The sequence below is a fragment of the Podarcis liolepis genome, assembly GCF_965112155.1.
Source record: "Podarcis liolepis genome assembly, chromosome: 7".
NCBI classification, from domain to species: Eukaryota; Metazoa; Chordata; class Lepidosauria; order Squamata; family Lacertidae; genus Podarcis; species Podarcis liolepis.
The window spans coordinates 93,196,765-93,220,591 of record NC_139561.1 but is presented as its reverse complement, the minus strand read 5'-3'; the positions used below and the strand labels follow the sequence as shown (position 1 = coordinate 93,220,591).

General features: G+C 45.5%; 1 protein-coding gene and 1 long non-coding RNA gene across 2 annotated transcripts in view; one reads left to right on the top strand and one right to left on the bottom strand.

Moving 5' to 3' along the window:
- The window catches only part of LOC310712949, a 2,318,697-nt gene that overhangs the window by 228,455 nt on the left and 2,066,415 nt on the right, over positions 1-23,827 (bottom strand). The window lies entirely within an intron of this gene.
- On the top strand, positions 3,812-23,241 carry CAPNS1 (calpain small subunit 1). Its single transcript, XM_083516341.1, has 11 exons — positions 3,812-3,935; positions 11,604-11,829; positions 15,501-15,534; positions 16,310-16,399; positions 17,178-17,235; positions 17,471-17,535; positions 17,875-17,943; positions 18,747-18,825; positions 19,967-20,083; positions 21,083-21,141; positions 21,362-23,241. The coding sequence occupies exons 2-11, from the start codon at positions 11,621-11,623 to the stop codon at positions 21,386-21,388; spliced, it is 807 nt and encodes a 268-aa protein (XP_083372467.1). The 5' UTR covers positions 3,812-3,935; positions 11,604-11,620; the 3' UTR covers positions 21,389-23,241.

Sequence of the window (23,827 nt, the reverse complement as noted above, 5' to 3'; positions counted from 1 at the left end):
TCATACCAAGAACTAACTTAGTTGGTCTTTAAGGTGCTACAGGAAGGAATTTTTTTATTTTGCCTTGCAAAACATCAGCTTTAAGATGGCCCCTCTAGATTGACATGACACACAAGGAAAAATGAAGGGGAGGGAGGAGGAAAAAGCAAGCTCCAGTAGAAGTTATTATGGAACTGTGGCAGTTCTGACTATTGTGCTTCTGATTAAGAGCAGGCATAGGCAAACTCGGCCCTCCAGCTGTTTTGGGACTACAACTCCCATCACCACTAGCTAACTAGTGGTCAGGGATGATGGGAGTTGTAGTCCCAAAACATCGGGAGGGCCAAGTTTGCCTATGCCTGATTAAGAGCAATCCCTTCTTGTGTAAACTCTCCCGCACCCGGTCACCAACTGGCTTCCCGGGCCCTGAGGAAACCATGTAACATTTAAGCCACTTGAAAACAAACTGGCAACTTTGTGTAACTATGTATAAAACACCATTGAAAGTTGATTTAAAAGAAACATGACCGTTGCTATGTTATTTGGCACGGTTTTATTGTTCATATGAAGAATGAAGCACATGGAAAGGACAGGCCTACAGCATGCTTGCAGAACTTTGTCTGATCATGTAATAAAGTAGAGAGAAAAATAACATTGAAATAACTGCGATAATAGGAAATCGGTTTATTACGATTGACCCGATTCAAATCTGAAGCGGGTTTTTCCAAGCATGTGCAGAAATTCCTTATGATGCCTCATCGCCCTGTTTCAGGTAGGTAGCCATGTTGGTCTGACACAGTCGAAATAAAATAATAATAATAAAATGTCCAGTAGCACTTTAAGAGACCAACTAAGTTTGTTCTGGGTATAAGCTTTCATGTGCATGCACACATCTTCAGAACGCTTATACCCAGAACGAACTTAGTTGGTCTCTAAGGTGCTCCTGGACAATTTTTTTAATTTATTGCATTGCCCTGTATTTCGTTCATTTTTTAAAAATTTGTTTTTTAGTCATACTTTTTGCATTTCGCGTTGCCTTTGTATTTACGATTGCACCAAAAGTTCAATAAAAAATAATTGGGCCGGGGTGTGTGTGGAGGAAATAGGTTTCAGTACAGCTTCCAGGAGTTGGCAACCGCTTTGGCCTTAATCCGGAGTGACTCCGCATTGTCACTGGAAGGAAGCAGGCCTTCGCTCCCGGACCCCACCCCTCTCTTCCCGCAAGAGGGCGTCGCCTCCTTTGGGCACCCCCCCCCCCCACCCACGGGCGCATTCCTGGCGCCTGAATCAGAAGCTGCTGGGGCCGAGCAGCGGAATCCGGGGGGGGGGGGGCGTGACTCCGGATCGGACACGCTCCGCTTCCTCGCTGCAGTCCAGGAACCGGCAGAGCCAGTTCGCCAGCAGGAAGAGAAAGCTCCTCCCTAAGTAAAACCAACAGTTCGCTCTCTCTGGTCGGAGTGGGGGAAATGCCTGATGCGAATCCGTTAATTCGAAGCCGCATCGGATTGTTAGTCTCAAGCAGGAGCCGCTCCTCCCTCGCAAACTGCTCGTTGTTGTTTGAAAGGTCCTGTGTGAGTGTCTGGAGGCGGTTGGAGGTTGGATGGCGGCTAACGGATTGAGGTTGAATCCTGACAAGACAGAAGGACTGTTTTTGGGGGGACAGGAGGTGGGCGGGTGTGGAGGACTCCCTGGTCCTGAATGGGGTAACTGTGCCCCCCAGCGGACCAGGTGCGCAGCCTGGGAGTCATTCTGGACTCACAGCTGTCCATGGAGGCGCAGGTCCATTCTGTGTCCAGGGCAGCTGTTTATCAGCTCCACCTGGTACGCTGGATGAGACCCTCCCTGCCTGCGGACTGTCTCGCCAGAGTGGTGCATGCTCTGGTTATCTCCCGCTTGGACTACCGCAATGCGCTCTACGTGGGGCTACCTTTGAAGGTGACCCAGAAACTACAACTAATCCAGAATGTGGCAGCTAGACTAGTGACTGGGAGTGGCCGCCAAGACCACATAACACCGGTCCTGAAAGACCTACATTGGCTCCCAGGACGTTTCCAGACACAACTCCAAGCGTTGGTGCTGACCTTGAAAGCCCTAAATGGCCTCAGTCCAGTATCCCTGAAGGAGCATCTCCACCTCCATCGTTCAGCTTGGACACTGAGGTCCAGCTCCGAGGGCCTTCTGGCGGTTCCCTCCCTGCAAGAAGCCAAGTTACAGGGAACCAGGCAGAGGGCCTTCTCGGTGGTGGCACCCTCCCTGTGGAACACCCTCCCACCAGATGTCAAAGAGAAAAATAACTACCAAACTTTTAGAAGACTTCTAAAGGCAGCCCTGTTTAGGGAAGCTTTTAATGTTTCATAGGTTATTGCATTTTAGTTTTGTGTTGGAAGCCGCCCAGAGTGGCTGGGGAAACCCAGCCAGATGGGCGGGGTATAAATAATAAATTATTATAATTATATTATTATTATCCTGGGCTCTGCGATCATCATCTGAAGCCCTTCTCCCTGGGCCCCCTCCATAGGATGTCCGGGGGTGGCAACACAAGAACAGGGCCTTTGCAGTGGTGGCTCCTTGCTTGTAGAAAGCTCAGAGTGGCTGGGGAAACCCTGACAGATGGGCGGGGTATAAATAAATAAATAAATAAATAAATAATTACAAAATTGTTTTTAGAAATAAATGATGGAACACACAAGCCCACCAGCAGGGGGTGTGAAGGCAAGACGGTGTGTTGCTGCCCAGTTATGCCTGCCAATTCCTAGTGGTAGACTGCCTTGGAAGCTGGAGGTTCGACTGAGCTCAATAGGATGCATCTCCAGTCATTTTTGCCCGCAGCTGCGAGCCTGCGAAAGGCAGGGGATGTTGGGAAATCATGCAAGCGGTGGGGGTGAGAAAGGGGAATCTGAAATATATTCCCCCCCCCCAATTTTTTATATTGGTTTTCCAATATTTTAACAAACACAACAGCAAACAAGAAAAACACCACAAGATCAGAAAACAAAAAAACACACAAAACATCTATTTTAACTGTTATAATCCCACTTTTGTTATCATTGTAAAGTGACTTCCTCAAATCCACCTGGCTGAGTTTCCAAATAGTTCATCGTAGCAGTTTTCCAACACTATTTTCATATAAGATTTACTTATTCAATTAACATCTTTATTTCTTTTCATTTTGACTTCAATCCATAATATTAAACAATTTCACAGAGTTACATCCTAGGCCAATCTGTTATTCACAAATATTTCTATTTAAGTTGAAATATTTTTCCATATATATATATATATATATATATATATACTCAAAAAGGACCTCTAGCTAGCCTTTTGAAACAGTCATTTAAAGGGGAAACTAAGAGATAATAGAGATTTTGAGAAAGATTGGGAACTGTTTATGTTGTATTTAAAGAACTATTGTAAAGAAGTGGACTCACTAGCAGGGTTTGCCTAAACACAATGAAGAAAACAAACAAAAAAGATGTAATATGGGAAAGATGATAAAAAAAAAAATATGAAACGACTGTAACAATATTTAATTGAAAGATTATAAAATGTAACTAAAAGACAACAGGCAGGAGAACGAAATACTTAATGAACCTGAAGTTGAGGTTGGGGGAAGAAAGGTAGGGATTTATATACGATTTTGTTGAAAACATGAATTGTGATGAATATAACATTTGTAAAATTCAGTAAAACTATTAAAAAAGGAAAAGAAACAGTCATTTAACGCCGATCTCAGCCTCGTTCTCTCTCTTTTCCTTTTCTGGCACGGCAGGCGGAAATTCAACCGGTGAAGCTTCCCCCCAGCACAGGATTCAGACCAGGGGACGGGCGCTAGGACCCCGCGGCGCCCTCCGGGCGGCTCCGCTGCAGTGACTCGCTCGGGCGTGGTAGATCCCGCCGCGGACCCGACGGAGAGCCGCCCGCAGCAGAAGCGACCCCGCAGCAGCCTCGGCCACAAGGTAAGAGTCTGGGGGCAGATCCGGACCTGCAGGCTGGTTCTGGGCACCAACTGGGTTATTTCCCCCCTTCCAGGCAGTAGATCCCTTGGGGAGATCACGGGTGGATCCCGGTCGTCCCCCTAATAACTACGGGGAGGATCTACTTCCTCCACTGGGCCTCCTCTGGCTCCCTTGCCCTAAATCTTGTCCACTGTCCATTTCCCCTCCCTCTAAATCCCCTGGAGCCCATTTGGACACGATCCGGCGCCCACTAGATCCCTCCCTGCTCTCTCTCTCAGCATTAGTTTCCGTTTTGTAATCTACTCCCCCCCCCTGCAAACTCGCCCTTCCTTTTCACACACATCTCCTCTCCTTCGAAGGAGATCTCTCACCCACCCTAAATCATCCGGGCTGTCGTCATTGTCAACCCTACTCAGAGTAGACCCATTGGGATTAATGCACACGGCTCACCTCGGCCCGTTGACTTTAATGGGTGTTTTTCTGAGTAGACTTTAGTTGGATACAATTGCCCTCTTTTTTCTTGGATGCCCCTATATCTAGTGGTTTTCCTCTGGGAATGCTTTTCCTTTCCCGCCCAACTTTTTCCGTAATGGGTCCTGTATCCGTTCCTGGGATCTGTCGCCCTTGGACCCAATCCGAGGCCGCTCCACAAACGATGGCTCCCAACCGCCCTTCAAAAGTTCCAGGAACTTTATGGGGTCTACAATGAGACGCGTATGATGTTGGGAGCAAGATAATCTAGTAAGGGATCCATTCTAAGGTTACCAGATTTTTTCAGTGAATCCAGGGACACTTTTCAACTTCAATCGATTTTGTATGGGGACTGATTTGTAAATCCCTGGGAAACGGGGACGTATGGTAACCTTAATCCAGTCACTTTACAGGATTTAATACTTTGCAGAAGTTTTGTCTAGGGATTCCTCTCTCTCTGTGTGTTTTCCCAGATCCAAGCTGCCCCAATTTAGCCCCGATCCCTGCATCACAGGGTTGGTCTAGATGACCCCTGGGATCCCGTCCAAATCTACAATTCTACAATTCTCACAGCTCCTTTGGCGATAGGGCTGTACACACACACTCTCTCTCTCTCCTAGGCAACACTATTGCAAACTCCTCCACAAACCATTGCAAAATATTAGATCCAGCGAAGTCAACAGATCCCTCTTTCCTGTTCCGAGCTGCTCTCCGAATTGGGGAGGGTTCCTCTTGTGTTGGAACATTTTCCTCTGCTGCAATGGTCTGGATCCCGGCCCAGATCTCAAGGTTTCAGTGCAGCTATCTCCCACTTTTGTTATATTTCACGACGCCAAACCACCCTTTTATTCCGAAGCATTCTTACATTTCCAGGAAACCTTTTTCTTTGTGGGGGTGGGAAGTCTATTGCGCACAGTGGCGCTTACTCCCAGGTAAACGTGCCTGGACCCCAACAAAGGGCAGATCCGTACATTTGAAGCATATTCAATGCACATTCAAAGAGCAGGTCTTCACCCCAAGAATGCTGGGAACTGTAGTTTGGTTCAGGGCGCTGCAAATAGTAGCTTTGTGAAGGGAAGCTATAGTTCCCAGGATTCTTGGGGGGGGGATCATGTGCTTTAAATGCGCATTTGCTATTCTTTGAATGTGTGGATCTGCCCGCAGTTTAAACAGAATACCCTTTTTTGTAACCGCAGGGAACCCTGGGAGTTGTAGGCAAGGCCGTGAATCGGGAGGCTCTGGCAGGCAGATCCGTAAGCGTCCGCAGAACTACGCACCCCAGAGTTCCTTCCGAGGAGGAGCCTGTGACAGTTAATCCGGTTTCACTCCACCCGACAGACACGCCAGCCTGTTAGGCCTGCATAGTTCCTCCAAAAACACACACACGCAAAAACCCCACAAGACAGGAATGTTGGAACGGACATTTCTAGCTTCCGTCTTAAACTGGTGCTCCAAAAACATTTCTTAAATGCCTCCCTTTCTCCAAACGCCAGCGATGTTTCTTAGAGCGTCCTGCTCTTAAGTGATTTCCTTTTGTGTGTGTGTGTGGGGGGGGGTTAACAATCTAGTGGAAAATGAGATTAAAAAGAAGAAACATGGGGTATCTGGGTCGTATTTGCAGCTTTGGAAAGAAAAATAAAGATTTCACTAGCTGGGAAGAAGGAAGTAACCGGGGAAGTCGGAGCAGTTTTATCCAAATATAATGCGCGCGCGCGCATGCGCGCGCACACACACACACACACCTGGCCAAACATGGTGTCTTCTGTATGTTTTAGACTACAATTCCCATCAGTGCTAGGTTTGGGGAGGCTGGAGGTCAGGATTCCCAGGCTATAATAATAATAATAAGAAGAAGAAGAAGAAGAAGAAGAATTTTAAAAATAATTTTTATTTATACCCCGCCCTCCCCAGCCAAGGCCGGGCTCAGAGCAGCTAACAAGCAATAAAAACAAGTTGAATTAATACAACTTAAAAACAAGATTAAAATACAACATTAAAAAATTAAAATGCAGCCTCATCGCAGGAGGAGAAGGAAAGGAAAAAAGAAAGAGGGGGAGGGAATCAAATTGGCTCCAAGCCAAAGGCCAGGCGGAACAACTCTGTCTTACAGGCCCTGCGGTCTAGTATTGTTTAGATCTATAGTATAGATCTATAGTATTGTTTAGATCTACTATAGATCTAGTATTGTGGGAGGGTGTGGGGACAAGGAGTGCTTAGAGCAGGAAAAGCCGATTGCATTCTCTCCCCGCTGCCCCCTCCGATTGCCCAAAGTCCCTCTCCATGTCGACACTCTGCTGCTCGTCACCAACATTTAAACCCAGAATTAGCGCTGTTCGGGTGTGACGAGATTTGCAAATATCCCTTCCCCGGAAAGGTTGAACATGCAAAAACTAAACAAAACAAAAACCAACAAAGAGTTTCATGGCATCTGTAAGACCAGCATATTTCATAGAATTATAGAGATGGGAGGGGGCCCCTGAGGGTCATCTAGTCCAACCCCCGGCAAATATGGCAGAAACGTTTCTGGACCCCAGTCCATTTCTACCTGAATGCAGGGTTATCCTGAGTTGCAGGTTCACACATGCGCACATGACATCACGCACAAACACAGACGCACAAACAGACGCACATGGTTAGGGGGTGGGAATGGTTAAGATTGAGGACCAGTGCTGGATTTTTGCATAAGCTAAACAAGCTATAAGGGATGCGGGTGGCGCTGTGGGTTAAACCACAGAGCCTAGGGCTTGCCGATCAGAAGGTTGGCGGTTCGAATCCCTGCAATGGGGTGAGCTCCCGTTGCTCAGTCCCTGCTCCTGCCAACCTAGCAGTTCGAAAGCACACTTGTTCAAGTAGATAAATAGGTACCGCTCTGGTGGGAAGGTAAATGGCATTTCCGTGCGCTGCTCTGGTTCGCCAGAAGCGGCTTAGTCCTGCTGGCCACATGACCTGGAAGCTGTACGCCAGCTCCCTCGGCCAATAATGCGAGATGAGCGTCGCAACCCCAGAGTCGGCCACGACTGGACTTAATGGTCAGGGGTCCCTTTACCTTTAAACAAGCTATAGCTCAGGGCCCCACTCTCTTGGGCCCCCCATAAAATTTAAAGGAAAAAAGAACCTGGATGTACATTTCCAAAATATAAGAACAAAAAAACAAAACCTAAATACAGCAACCGTGTTTTGTGTTGTGTCTGCTCCTGTGATGTAAGTCATGGGCCCTGCCTGCTCCCTAAAATATCCCTGCTTTGCTCCTTTCTATATATAGGGTGCCGACATTCTGCATGGACTGGTTGCAGGGCGACATGTGCAAATGGCTTGAGATACCTATTAGGTCCCTCAATTATCTAGCATATATTCAACACAAAAAACAGCGGCAATTTGTTGTTGACAAAGGACAGCTGGACATAGAAAGGGCCCCATTCCCTCCAGGAGCTGAGGGCCGCATCAAATCTCAATCTGGCCCTGTTGAGGACAGTAGGAAATTAAATGCAGGAAAAGTACAAGGAGTGGTGATTACCTTTTTGAACAGTGACCATTAAGTTAAGCCTGTTTTTTCCAAGCGTGGCTAAAGACCTTTCCCTGAGCTTTTCTAAATCCCCTGATCTCTTTCGTTCCTCCTGTTCCTCCAGGAGGGTGTGTGTCACATTAAAATAGTCTAAAATAAAATAGTCTAAAATAGATACAGAGTTTTTGGAGAGAGGGGTTCATTGTTGCAACCCAGCAGCTTCCTTGTTTGCATGCCATGCCTTTGACCCCCACCTCCCACCCCCCTGCAAGGGGTGGGGTCCCACTTCATGTAACCTCCCCCCCCCCGGAAACTAGCTCAGGTACGCTAGCTTCTACGAGGCTGGTATCTAGCATTTGGGTACAGGCAGAATTCTTACTATTAACCTCTTAGAGTATTCTTTGGGAAAGAAAACAGGATGGAGACATTTTAAATAACATGCACCCTTCTTCTTCTTCTTCTTCTTCTTCTTCTTCTTCTTCTTCTTCTTCTTCTTCTGCGATCCCTCGTAGCTGAGGAAGATTGTCTTCCATAAACACAGTTTTAACAGTGAGTCTGTAAGCGACCATGGATGCCAATTCTGGATCCACACGTCCTTCCACAGTGGGGACATTGGTTTCCAGGCGGGAGTTGATCACGGTGTGGATTTGCCAAGCGTGCCTTCCTCTTAGCATGTTTCTCCCTTGTGTCCTGAGTTCGAGTGTCTTCAAAGCCCATGACACCTTTGGTAAAGGCTGTTCTCCAACTGGAGCGCTCGCAGGCCAGTGTTTCCCAATTGTTGGTGTTTATACTTCATTTTTAAAGATTTGCCTTGAGAGAGTCTTTAAACCTCTTTTGCTGACCACCAGCATCACGCTTTCCATTTTTAAGTTCGGAATAGAGTAGCTGCTTTGGAAGACGATCATCAGGCATCCGCACAACATGACCAGTCCAACAAAATTAATGTTGAAGAATCATTGCTTCAACACTGGTGATCTTTGCTTCTTCCAGTACACTGGTATTAGTTTGCCTGTCTTCCCAAGTGATGTGCATTAAATATTAAGGGTCATAGCTTAGTTTTAAAAAGAAGTACCGTGGTACCTCTGGATGCGAATGGGATCCATTCTGCAGCCCCGTTCACATCCTGAAGCAAACGCAACCCACGTCTGCGCATCCGCGGGGTGTGATTTGCCACTTCTGCGCATGTGCGTGACGTCATTTTGAGCGTCTGCGCATGCATGAGTGACGAAACCCGGAAGTAATGCACTCCATTACTTCCGGGTCGCCGCAGAGCACAACCCAAAAATGCTCAACCCAAAGCTACTTCAACCCGAGGTATGACTGTAAAGGCAGAGGGGGTTCTCCCCCTTTTTTTGGAGTGGGTGGGTGTTACACCCTGTAAATTGATAAATAAAGGCAGGACACCCTGCTGTATAATCTATTCCAGACATCCAGAAATCTATTCCAGTTTTGTGTTGTACTTTACAGTGTAATCCTATAAATGTGAGTCTGAAAGAAAGAAAGAAAGAAAGAAAGAGCTCCATTGACTTCAATGGGACCTTCTCCCAGTCTGTAGGCACAGGATTATATTGTCAGTCGTTGGAGGTTTCTTCCCATTTCCTTGAAGCTTACTCAGAGATGTGTGAATTTATCTTTTAATTTGTTCAGATTTTTTAAACCCCTCCGTCAACCAAAAGGGTTCTCAGAGCAGCTTGTACAGAGTAAAGCAACAGAATTTCTCCCTGCAGGATTACTATATAACAGACACAGTGCAAAAGAAAATGAGGATGGGGAGGAGGAAACAAATTTGGGCACAAAGTGTTAAATAGTAGCTCTTATTCAAATGGGAACGGAAACAGTTCAGGGCCAGGAGTTGGGAACAGAAACAGATTCACGTTACACAATAGGACTTAGGTTGGCTGGGTGTGTTACGTTGGTAAAAAAACCACTGTGTAATTCTCCCCCCTTAACAAAAGAAAAGAAAGATCTGTTGCTTAATTCTCTAATTTTAAGGTTCTTAGCATTAAGAAAATGTGACGAGGTGTTACCTGAAATGTGTTTTACGCGTAACAAAACTTGCGACCGACGTAACACCACAATGTGCATCTTGTGCAGCAGAAGTTGCATGTGTGTGTGTTTTTAAAAGTATTTTTATTAGGAATTTCAACAAAACATTTTATCGAAAAACATATCATCCTTAATTCCCCCCTATTTCCCCCCTCCCCATAAAATAACCCCCCCCCTCTCCCCAGACTTCCCTCAGCTACTCTCTCTGGTTTATCAACAAGTGTTATTCTCTACATGTTACAAAATTGTATGGATCCTTAATTTGTCTGACTGACTGTTATCAGTAAAAAGTTTGTGAGTGTTTATTCAAAACCTGCCAAGGAGTCCAGTTCGTTTTGTTGTTTCTTTAGGTAAATTGTAAAAGGTTCCCACTCATCTTTAAAGCCACAGTTATCCTTTTTTCCGTAGTTTGTGTGTAAATTTTGCCAGTTCTGCGTAGTCCATCAATTTTTCTTGCCATAATTCTTTACTCGGGATTTCCTCGTTCTTCCATCCTTGTGCTATTAGAACTCTCTCCTCCGTTGTTGCATACATGAAGATGTTTTTCAGCTTTTTTGGCAGATCTTTCCCTACAATCCCTAACAAAAATGCTTCAGGTTTTTAAGCAAATGTTAGATGGAACATTTTCTTCAATTCATTGTATATCATTTCCCAAAACTTTAATTTCATTACAATCCCACCACATATGGTAAAAAGTCCCTTCCTTTTCCTTACACTTCGAGCACACATTTGAGTTGGTTTTATACATTTTTCCTAACTGCACCGGTGTCATATACCATCTATACATCTTCTTCATATAATTTTCTTTCAACAAGGAACAATCTGTAAATTTTAAGTCAGTTTTCCACAACCTTCCCCAGTCTTCCAACATAATATTATGACCTATATCTTGTGCCCATTTAATCATCACTGATTTCACCTCTTCATCTTTTGTCTCCCATTCTGGCAGGATGTTATATACGTACCGTATTTTTCGTCCTATAGGGCGCACCGGCCCATAGGACGCACCTCGTTTTTTGGGGGGGGGAAATGAATAAAAAAAAATTATCCCCCCCCCCGCTGCCGCCCCAAGCCTTGCGCTCACCTGCCTGAAGCACGGGGCACCCTCTGGAGGGCTCCCTGTGCTTCAGGCGACAGGCTGCCGCCCCAAGCCTCGCGCACCCGGTGGGACCTCCTGCCGGGCGCGCAAGGCTTGCATACACTCGCCCGAAGCACGGGGAGCCCTCTGGAGGGCTCCCCGTGCTTCGGGCGACAGGCTGCCGCCCCAAGCCTCGCATGCTTGGTGGGACCTCCTGCCGGGCGCGCAAGGCTTGCGGACACTCGCGGGGGCTGCAGGCTCCTGCCCTCAAGCCTTGTGAGCCCGTGGGAACTCCCACCGGGCTTACAAGGCTTGCAGATAGCTTCCTGAAGCCTGGAGAGTGAGAGGGGTCGGTGCGCACCGAGCCCTCTCGCTCTCCAGGCTTCAGCGAAAGCCGGCATTCGCCCCATAGGACGCACACACATTTCCCCTTCATTTTTGGAGGGGAAAAAGTGCGTCCTATGGGGCGAAAAATACGGTACACCTTTCAATAATAAACCCTTCAATAATAATAAGCAGAAGTTTTGTGTTTGTGTGTGTTTTAAACAAACTTTCTTTTCTCTCCAAACAGAGAAAACACTTCTGAAAATGTTCCTTGTCAAAAACTTCCTTGGCGGAGGAGGAGGTGGCGGCGGCGGAGGAGGGGGCAACATCAAGATCGGGGGAGCGAACATCAACATTGGCAATGTCATTGGGGGGTTTTTAGGTGGTGGAGGGGGGAGTGGAGGCGGTGGAGGAGGCGGAGGAGGCGGAGGCGGAGCCATGGGGATCCTGGGAGGAGTCATCAGCGCCATCAGGTGAGTTAAAAAAAGAGAGTTTATTTACAACATATACACAAACGTTTATAAAACAAACAACAGCAAAACCACAACCAAAAACAAATAAAAAAAGTATACAGTGGACACTCGGGTTGCGAACGTGATCCGTGCGGGATGCACGTTCGCAACTCGCAGCATTCGCAACCCGTGTCTGCGCACGCGCGGGTTGCAATTCGGCACTTCTGCGCATGCACAAAGCGCGATTTAGCGCTTCTGCACATGTGCGATTGTCGAAACCCGGAAGTAACCCATTCCGGTACTTCTGGGTTTCGGTGGTCCATATAAAAAAAAAAAAAACGCAACTTGAAGTGGCTGTAACCCGAGGTATGACTGTACAAATAATCCATAACAATGTACCTAAATTTATACAAAACAAATAGTGAACAATACACACACACACACACACACACACACCATATTCACGTTCTCCTTTTCTTCCTGTTGACTTCCTTCTCTACATAGTTCTCTTTTCATTTTTAGTAAACTGTCTCCATAATAGTTTGTTATTCCCCCCCTTTTAATACAATTTTTAACTTAAGTACCATAAATTATCCTGCAGACGTGAATCAAAACAAGTCCAAGTATTAATTTGAGGGCACTGCTTTTTAAGGTGTTCCCCCATTCTTTTGGAAATTTTTGCTTGGACTGACCCCTAATTGCCTCTGTCAGTCTGGCCAATTCAGTGTAGTCAAATAATTTATCCTGCCATTCTTTTTTTTGGTCGTTATTTCTTTTTCCCCATTTTCCTGCAAAAAGTGAGTTTATTATAGAGTGGTACCTTGGGTTAAGTACTTAATTCATTATGGAGGTCCGTACTTAACCTGTAACTGTTCTTAACCTGAAGCACCACTTTAGCTAATGGGGCCTCCTGCTGCTGCCGCGCCGCCGGAGCACGATTTCTGTTCTCATCTTGAAGCAAAGTCCTTAACCTGAAGCACTATTTCTGGCTTAGCGGAGTCTGTAACCTGAAGCCTATGTAACCTGAAGCGTATGTAACCTGAGGTACCACTGTATTGCTTATGTCACTGGCTTGTAAATAGCCACTTGCCTGCTTACCAGGTAACCAGAAAGGGAAGACAGTGGTAGTTTTTATTCCGAGCGTTTAACGCACCACAAATTATTGCAGAGGCATGCAGGTATAAATTATTATGGCCTTATATCTTGTCTGCAACCCCATGCATTTAAATCCCTGCAGGGTAGCATGAAAATGGCCCAGCAATCCGGGATCCATCCAGCCACAGTGCTCACTGGATCCCACCAATCAAAATATGTCAGTTCCCTCCTAATGTGATTGGAGATTTCACTATTTAGGCTACTAAGGCAGCAGATGGATTCTTCTGAGTCAAAGGTCTGACCCTGAGCCCGCTTTTAGTGCCAAGACCCAGCCTGAAAAATGGGGAGGGATATGCAACCAGAGGTACCACTGTATTTCTATGTGAAATTAATGTTTAAAAATTGGGGTCGTCTTATACACCGGGAGTGCAGAGGGGGGGTGAGTGACTGGTTGCTGCCGCGAGCCTGAGATTGTCCTCGGTGTTCGTGTGGGTGATTGGCAGCAGCTGGTGGCGAGCGATAAGACGTTTGGTGGCTTTTGCTCAACAACTCTGGGCAATTCTCCCCCCCCCCAAAAAAAACCAACTCCGGACAATTCCCCCCCCCCCCCATTTTCTTAATTTTTAGTTCCCCAAAATAGAGGGCATCTTATACACGGAAAAATACAGTATTTTGCCTTTGAGGACCTTTCCTTCCACTGTTTGCAGAGATGGGCTGGTAGCTGAACGGCTAGTTCGTGTTTACCGTCGGACTGGTTTGCTAGCATGCAGGGAAACCTGGGTCAACAAGCCAAACAGCCACCAGCAGCTGGGATGAAACCCAAGTCTTCTCTATCAGAAGAAGAGTTAGGCTTCTGTCCCAAACACGCTTACCTAGGGAGTGAGCCCCACTTAACTTTGGGACACTCCTTTCAGGGTAAACATACTGAGGATTGCAGTTATTATTGTACCACGTACAGCTTTGCTGCTGAAGTTTGGACTCTCGGGAGTGAAGTCCAGGGTTCTTGAGTGGAGGAATAATAATAATAATAATAATAATAATAATAATAATAATAATAATTATTATTATTATTAATTTATACCCCGCCCTTCTGGCTGGGCTTCCCCAGCCACTTTGGGCGGCTTCCAACCAAATATTAAAATACAGTAATACACCAAACATTAAAAGCTTCCCTAAACAGGGCTGCCTTCAGATGTCTTCTGAATGTCAGGTAGTTGTTTATCTCTTTGCCATCCAGTGGGAGGGCGTTCCACAGGGCGGGTGCCACCACCGAGAAGGCCCTCTGCTTTGCTTCTCGCAATGAGGGAACCGCCAGAAGGTCCTCAGAGCTGGTCCTCAGTGTCCGGGCAGAACGATGGGGGTGGAGACGCTCCTTCAGATATATATAAAGAACCATGCTCCCACTTTAGAAAGTCGTGGCTTCCCTCTGCCCCCAAAATGATGGGAATTACAGTTCATTAAGGGCACTGAGAGTCGTAAGGAGACCCTTGTTCGGCTCGCAAAGCTACAATTCCCAGAGTTCCCTGGGAAGAAGAAACAGAAATCATCCGGGCATGTTTTGGGACTGGCAAGGGGCCAAATTGCAGAGAAATCATCCGGGCATGTTTTGGGACTGGCAAGGGGCCAACTTGCACTGCGCTCCAAAGGCTTCAGGGATCTTTCAGGCTGGCGCCAGCCCCAAAGAGCAGGTCGAAAGGAACCTGCAGCCTCCGGAACCCAGCGGGAACTCCTGCCACGCTCCGGAGGCTTCGGGTTGCCTTCACTGAAGCCTGGAGAGCGAGAGGGGCAGTGCGCAGTGACCCCTCTCGCTCTCCAGGCTTCCAAGGTAGCCGCCTGAAGACTCCAGAGTGCAGTGGCAACTCCCACTGCACTCTGGAGGCTTTGGGTGAACACACCTTGAATGCACAGAATGCACCTTGTTTTAGAGGGGGAGAACAGGAAAAAAAAATCTCCCCCTCTCTGCTCAGCAAAGTAGCAGGAGAAAACAAGGTGCGTCCTATGGTCAGGTGCGTCCTATAGAGCGAAAAATACGGCACTTTATGAAATAAAGACACACACAGAGTATCATAGAACTGTAGAGTTGAATGGGACCTTGGGGGTCACCTAGTCCAACCCCCGAGATCGTACGCGACAAATGGCCACCCAACCTCCATGGAAGATGGAGCAAGCTTGTTTTCTCCTGCTCTGGACGGTAGGACTCAAACGCATGGCTTCGAGTTACAAGAAAGAAGATTCTGCCTCAACATCAGGGAGAGCTTTCTGACAAAAAGAGTCGTTTGACAGGGAAACAGTCTCCCTTGGGAGGTGGTGGACTCCTCTTCCTTGGAGGTTTTTAAGCAGAGGTTGGGTGGGGGGTTGGACTAGATGGCCCTTGGGGATCCCTTCCAGCTCTACGGATCTTTGATTCTATGAACTCCTCTATGAATTCTCGAAGAGCAGGATATAGCTTTTGGGTGAGGCCCAGGGAAACCTCAGTTGGGGCTGATGGGAATTGTAGTCCAGCTCGTATTGAACCACCCATTCCGGTGGCGATGCTTTGAAAGACCCACCGCTGATCACGTTTATCTTTTCTGTCCTCCATGCCTGCCGTCCATCAGTGAAGCAGCTGCTCAGTACAACCCAGAACCACCGGTAAGTCCTTCATTTCCATTTTTTTCTTTCCCCCCTTTTTTCTTTTTTAAATATATCTTTATTAATTTAAAATAAATACATTGATGAAAAACAGATGTACATACAAGTAAACAAACATGCAACCAAACAAACAAATAACAGAAAAACCAAACCAACCACCACACTATAAGAAGATTAATATAATTATCATCATAGATACTCCTGGTACTGAACATAATTATAACATTTATAGAAAAGAAATTTAAAACTGACTTCCAATCAATCTCACTGTATTTTGTCTACCCATTACTTTATACCGCACAGTTACATATTCCTTATATAATTTCTTTTTACCTCCCTACGAACTTATATTTATACAATACAGGGATCAGTCTAATTCTGCCAAGATGTTTCCTTTTATTCCATAGTTTTCTAAATATTCTTTAAAGATTCTTCAATCCTTGTAGACTTTTTGTTTTGGTTGGACTCTTACTCTTCCTGTCGCTTCCATTTTTCTTGCTGCGCAGCATTCATTGCCGCTTGCGCTGGAGACAGGATACTGGGCTGCCGATTCAGGAAGCTGCCAGAAGTTTGATTTTGGCCACTGCCTGGGATTTTATGGAATAGAATTGGGCAGGCTGGGTCCGTCCCCCCGGCCTACACTGCTCTCAAACTTTCCAGGCACTGGTTTTCTCAAGTCCTCCAGGAACTGAACCCTGGACGTCCTGCACAGGTTCCCTCCCTCCAAGCTACGGCCCTCGTCCAATTCCGTGTTTCTCTGTTTCTCTTTTTTCAGCCTCCTCGCAGCCACTTTTCCAACATCGAAGCCAACGAGAGCGAAGAACAGCGGCAATTCCGGAAGCTCTTTGTGCAGCTGGCGGGAGACGTGAGTGTTTTTGTCTCTCTATCCACCCCCCCCCCGGTGGCCTTTCCGTAAACACTGAGGACTAGCCTGATGTGTCAGATGGCAATGGTGGTTGCTCGTGAGTAACCAGTCAGGACTCCGACCTGTCCTTTACAGGTTTTATTTTGTTGGGTTTTTTTCAATTTTTAAAATTGATTTTCACATTTACCACAAGGAAAAAGGAAAAACATTACAAAACAAAGAAAAAAAAGACACAAAAAGGAATTATTACTTCAAATCCCTAATTTCATTACACTGAAAACTGACTTCCTCAAATCCCCTCTAACTGAATTTCATTATATCACCTTTTTAACACTTCTCCAAATTCATATTTCTAATGATATTAACTCCTTTCATTTACTAACCTCTTCTCCTTTATTGATATTCTAATCCTTAATATTTACTAGCACATATTCTCATTCTACCCCTAAGCCTATTAATTTCTTCCAAGAATTTTCTATTTATCTTATATTACAGTATTTAGCTAAATATTCTTTAAATTTCTTCCAATCTTCTTGATACTCCTTTCTGGTCGCGGATTCTTCCAGTCGGGTCGGCCAGCTCTAAAAAGTCCAACATCTTCACCTGCCATTTTTCTATTGTTGGTATCTCTTGCTATTTCCGCTGCAGTTTTCTCTGTGAACTCGGTGGGCCTTACGTCTGAGTAAAACACATAAGGGAAATGCAAAACAACTTTCTTTAGGCTCTGAACTTTCCCTTTTGCGCTGCAGCCGACACCATTCCCTTTCTTTTGTCCTAGGACATGGAAGTCAGCGCCACAGAACTCATGAACATCCTCAACAAAGTGGTCACCCGGCGTAAGTGGAAGATTAGTTTCCTTTGGGGCCTATAGGGGTGGTATTGGGAGCCGGCGGGATGCCAACACTGATGGGAGTGTCTCATATTTATTATTGCAGTACCTATTAACCCTTATCACCCCAACCATTGGTCTTGCTGGCTGGAGCTAGTGGAAGATGAGGTCCCCACAGCCAAGTCCCATCTGATTCTGATTCTGCCATTGGTCTCAACCCCCTTTTGCCTCTTCCTTTCCAGATCCGGACTTGAAGACGGACGGCTTTGGGATTGACACCTGTCGCAGCATGGTGGCCGTCATGGACGTATCCTCTTGCCAGCTGGGGATCTGGGTTTTGCTCCCTCTGCATTCACACACACACATACACCGTATTTTTCGCTCCGTAAGACTCACTTTTTTCTTCCTAAAAAGTAAGGGGAAATGTCTGTGCGTCTTATGGAGCGAATGCCTGGTCCCTGGAGCTGAATTGCCCAGGGGAGAAAAGCAGATTGTGGTTTTGAAAGAAGGAAGTGGGTGTTGAAACAAAGCCGCTGACCTAGTTTTTAGAGGCGGAAAACAAGGAAAAAATATTCTGAACGAAACAGCGGGTGTGTGATTTTTGTGGTGCTTGTGGCTTTTTGCTCCTTGACTGTGCCCTGTGCAGAGCGACACAACCGGAAAACTGGGCTTTGAGGAATTCAAGTACCTCTGGAACAACATCAAGAAGTGGCAGGTAAAATGGAATTTTCTTTATTTTTTTGCATCTAGCACACTCCTTTTTTGGATGGGGCTGTGGCAGGGTGGATTTGATTTAAATCACAATTTAAATCACTAGTCAGTAAGACTTGATTGAAATCATTTGTTTTACAGAAAGGTTCAGCCTTGCTGGCATCCCCTTAATATGTGCAACCAGAGGAAGGTTTCATTTTTGGAATCATAAATTTTCAGAGTAGTTTTTACAGTTATGTCAAAAATGACTGATTTGGTTATACTATTGGAAATACACAGGCAGGTAATTACGAAATTGTTTAAATTTGGACAACATTTCTGCTGTACTTCATTGGAAGGAGAAAAATAATCATTTCCTTCATAACAATTCAAACAATTTATTTAACTAAAACAATAACATTATAGCATATGTATCCATGTTTGTTAACCGATGTGGTTAAACGATTTTTTTTTTTAAAGCTTAGACTGAGTTTTAGCACACATGAAGAACTTAAATCAAATTCCTTTTTCCTGATGAATATAGCCTTTGGACTATAATGTAACTTAAACAGAAAACTATCTTTAGAAAGATTTTTCCTCCAAAAGCATTTTGTTTTAAAAATCCGATTTAAATTTTTAAAAATTTAAAAATATGATTTTTCTAAATTTTATTTTTAAAAAACCATGGATTTTTATCCACCCTGGGCTGTTGTGGAGTCTTGGGTTGGGGAGGACATTATTCTGTTTAGCTATCTTGTTTGCCTTACCTGTCTTTTTGCTCTCCTCCCCCCACCCCACCCCCCAATTTTGGGGTTGTCCGGACATCAGTGCATCTACAAGCAATTTGATACGGATCGATCTGGAACCATCGGCAGCAGCGAACTCCCAGGAGCCTTTGAGGCAGCAGGTAAGGGGCAAACATGATTGGGTACCTAAAAAACGCCATCCACACCATACATTTAAAGCACTATGGCATCATTTTAAACAGTCATGGCTTCCCCCAAAGAATTCTGGGAGCTGTAGTTTGTTAAAAGGGTTTGAATCCCTTGCCGGAATTAAGATTGCCGTAAGAAATATCAACAACCTCAGATATGCAGATGACACAACCTTGATGGCAGAAAGTGAGGAGGAATTAAAGAACCTTTTAATGAGGGTGAAAGAGGAGAGTGCAAAATATGGTCTGAAGCTCAACATCAAAAAAACGAAGATCATGGCCACTGGGCCCATCACCTCCTGGCAAATAGAAGGGGAAGAAATGGAGGCAGTGAGAGATTTGACTTTCTTGGGCTCCATGATCACTGCAGATGGTGACAGCAGCCACAAAATTAAAAGACGCCTGCTTCTTGGGAGAAAAGCAATGACAAACCTAGACAGCATCTTAAAAAGCAGAGACATCACCTTGCCAACAAAGGTCCGTATAGTTAAAACTATGGTTTTCCCAGTAGTGATGTATGGAAGTGAGAGCTGGACCCTAAAGAAGGCTGATCGCCGAAGAATGGATGCTTTTGAATTCTGGTGCTGGAGGAGACTCTTGAGAGTCCCATGGACTGCAAGAAGATCAAACCTCTCCATTCTGAAGGAAATCAGCCCTGAGTGCTCTGAATCGAGACCTGTTCTCTGACTTATGGAATATTCAGAAACGGCAAAACGTACCGGAATATAAGAAATCAAGATAAACTTATAAAATAATGGAAATGGTTTATTGAATATTTACAGATAAATTGCAAACAGATAAAAACATTATTACTGTAATAACCTGCAGTTTCATAAGAGTATATATTTTAAGCAGATAATTAAATGAATTTGGATATGCAGAAGGTATTAAGAAATAAATTTAAGGAACCACAGAAAGGGGGGGGGAGGAAGTAAAAAACTTTGAAATGTTAAATTGATGGTAAAACTAATGAAATGTATAAACTTGAAAAGTATAAACAACAACAACAACAACAACAACAACAACTAATAATAATAATAATAATAATAATAATAATAAAGCTGTTCTCTGACTAGCTCCTCCCTCTTTCCAATTTCCCCCCTTTCCTTGCCAGGCTTCCGGCTGAACGAGCAACTGTACAGCATGATTGTGCGCAGATACTCGGATGAGAACGGCAACATGGACTTTGACAACTTCATCAGCTGTTTGGTGCGCCTGGACGCCATGTTTCGTAAGTTGGCGTCGCCGGGGGTCCTGCCAGAGGGATCCCTTGCGGGTGACTTGTTTCCTAGCCAAAAAGAGCTTTCTCGAGCAGCTGCTGGTTTCAGCTAGGGTCCTCTGGCGACCCCACCCTGAGGCTGGCTGCCTTTGCACGGGAGTCCTTGCACCCGCTTGTGCGAATGTCAACATGGCCTGGGCCAAGGGCATCACTGATCCCCGACTTCAAGGCTATGGCTTTTAAGTGCAGAACCACATCCTTCCGTGGTGATACAGTAATATCTCGGGTTAAATGTGCTTCAGGTTGAGTGCTTTCGGGTTGCGCTCTGTGGCGACCCAGAAGTAGCGGAACGCGTTACTTCCGGGTTTCGCCGCTTGCGCATGTGCAGATGGTCAAAATGACGTCACGCGCATGCACGGAAGCGGCGAATCGCGACACACGCAGATGTGGGGACTCGGGTTGTGTTCGCTTCAGGATGTGAACGGGGATCCGGAACGGATCCCATTCGTATGCAGAGGTACCACTGTATTAACTTATGGTCTGTGTGTGTGGTTTGGGAGCTGCACGGTCAGGGAAAAAACAATGCTGTCCAGGGTTGTCAAGACTGCAGAGAGAATAACTGGGTGCACTCTTCCCACCTTGGATCAAATCTATGCTGCCAGGTGCCACAAGAAAGCTGCAGAGATAGCGCAGGATAGTGCGCACCCCGGAAATGATCTCTTTCAGCTTCTGCCTTCTGGAAGAAGGTACAGGGTTATAAAGACCAGGACTAGCCGCCTGAGAAACAGTTTCTACGCTAATGCAATTCTGGTTTTAAACGCAGTGTAAGGTAGTCTCTATGGGAGTATATTGTATTTAATTATGGGGTATCAGAGTTTTTAGGGGGCTAATCAGGCTGGGATAGCTGGGATAGCAGGCTTGTTGTTTTTGAATGTCTGATGTAGGTTTTCAGTTTCATTGTTCTGTATGGGACAATGACAATAAAGATTATCGTATCCGTTCTGCTTTCAGGTGCCTTCAAATCTTTGGACAGGGATGGAAGCGGGCAGATTCGTGTGAGCTTGAAGGAGGTAAGGAAAACTTTTGACTCTTGTTGCACTTCATGATGCAGGGTGAGGAAGCTATGGGTGAGACGGTGAGATATGGGGCAGGATAGAGGAGCAGCAGACCGGCTTGCAGGAGACGGAGAGATGCAGATGGGGAAGGAGTTGGGCTGGTGAGATGCCTTGAAGATGAGGACTAGAAACCTGGAGAGGATGTGGAGAGTGACGTTCTTCTTCTTTTCCCCAGTGGCTGCAGCTCACCATGTATTCGTAAGGCCTGCCTGCCTGTGGGATCGCGCTCCCCACCCTCCGACATCACCGAGCCTATTCTGGACTGTTTTTAAAACTTCCATGCTACATCTGCCCAGCAGTCCTCCCTGTGACGCGGGACAGTCTATAATAAATCCCTTTCTTTTCTTTTTTCAGTTTCTCTTCCACTCCCTTTGCTAAAGCAAAACAACAACATGGCCCCCCTTTTACTATGTTTGCTTTATTTTGCATTTTTAACCTCCATTAGAAAAGCAACTGCTAATACAGATTTACGTTATCTGTTTTGTTTACTAACAGTGGATGGGTGTCTTTTTGAAAGAAGCCTCCAGTTTGCAGTGGTATTTGCTTTTCCTTTCCCCAGGCTGGCTCGGTTTACCGCGGTGCCCGTGCAGATTCTATAATTCATTATAGTTTCACGACGGAACAAATGCCTTCATTTTGGGAACTGGGGAGCTGAGAGGGCCTGAATATGAAATTTTTACCCCTAGCAAAGCCACAGCTCTCCTTGGGGGACCTGTGTCTGGGCTGGTGGCAAGATTGCAACGGCGGTTGCGTGTGTTCCGTGTGCGAATTCTGCACTGTGGCTGGAGTTTGCCCCCACTAATCCTTGAGAACCATGCAGGAATAAAAAATCCATCGCTTCCTGCTGTCTGCCATTTTAACTCCATTTGTTATGGGCATGTTAGGCCAGGAGTGTTGTGATGGGAGTCGGACTAGACTGACGTGAAGCCAACAGCACGCACCCCACAAATGAAGGAAATCGGGCCCCCCCATTTATAAACCGGGGAGTGATCCCCTGTAGCACTTTGCATGGATGCAATTTCAAAAGCAATAGGTCAGTAGCAGCCGAAGTCCGCCCAAAACTATTTAAGGAACGCCAGTTATAGAGGCTTGTAGTTTATTAAAAAATATTTTTTAAAAATCAAGAAACAGCTGGTATGATTCTGCCCAAGGGCAACTGCGAAATGTTTGCTTTGCGCAACCACAGTCTTCCTGGCAGTTTAAAAACAATGTACCTTTTTATTTTATTTTTGCAAATTGCATGGAGACTAGACTGCCATGCAGACTCTCCCCCCTGAGCTCTATACTTGCAATACATATGCAATTTCTATGCATGCATTTTGAAGGAATAAAAGAGTAGAAAGACAACTGGTTCTCTCTCTCTCTCTCTATATATATTGTGCCTTGAATGAGAAGTATTCCTAGAACAGATTTCCTTGAACATGTTGCTCTATCACCCTCTAGTGGCCCTACTTGGTATTACAGTAGAGTTTTCCCAACTTGGGAATCCAGAAAACTGGTGAAAGAGTTTTGTTCAGTGCCTTCCCATTTTTAACCTGCAGAGAGTTTCCCCCCCAGTATCTGCCTCTAGTGCTGAATTTCGGAACGTGGTTCTTTGAAATCAAACAGTTCTCAAGTCTGGATTTTTCAGACACCAGCCCTGGAGGAATCTCCAAATAAAAATGTTTTTTTACGCCTGCCCACTCCAACATCCTGTTTTGATGTACCCCGCTCAGAATGGGTGATCGCGAGGAGAGTTTTGTCCTGCATTGGATTATCATTATTTTTTGTAAATTTGTCTAATTTTGTAAATTCGAGCAGCTGTAGGAAAAGGATCACCTGCTGTCTGTTCCACTGGGACCTGGTGAAAAAGCTGTTCCAGCCAGATGAAGAGAATGTGTGCCTTTGATTTTTATTTTTTTAAAAAGATATCCAAGACAGGGAGGGGGAGGGTTGCCTTTCTGTCGGATTGCAGAGAGAAACCCTTGCCTCAAAAAATTGCCAGTTGCCTGTGCCTCTTCCCAACACTCCCTCTGTTTTCTAAACGCAAGAATAAAAGTTGTGCAATGAGAACAATCCGCTCCGGGCATCACTGTTTTGTGTCTGTTGTTGGCAAACCCGATGGCTTAATTCCTCCTCTTCTCGGTGAACAGATTCTGTTTGTTCAATTCAGACCTGGGGGAACATTGTGTTAAGTTTATTTATCGCATTTACATCCTACCTTGCATTTCAAGTATAGTTCAAGGCAGCGGACATGGCTCTCCCCACCTCCTCATTTAATCCTCACAACAAGCCCATGAGGTAGGTTAGGCTAAGAAGCAATAACGCCCCCAAGGTTACTGTAGTGAGCTTTGTTTTCAAGGGAGGGATTTGAACCCAGCTCCTGGTCTGGCTCCATGATCGCTGCAGATGGTGACAGCAGCCACGAAATTAAAAGATGCCTGCTTCTTGGGAGGAAAGCAATGACAAACCTAGACAGCATCTTCAAAAGCAGAGACATCACCTTGCCAACAAAGGTCCTTATAGTAAAAGCTCTGGTTTTCCCAGTAGTGATGTATGGAAGTGAGAGCTGGACCATCAAGAAGGCTGATCGCCGAAGAATGGATGCTTTTGAATTCTGGTGCTGGAGGAGACTCATGAGAGTCCCATGGACTGCAAGAAG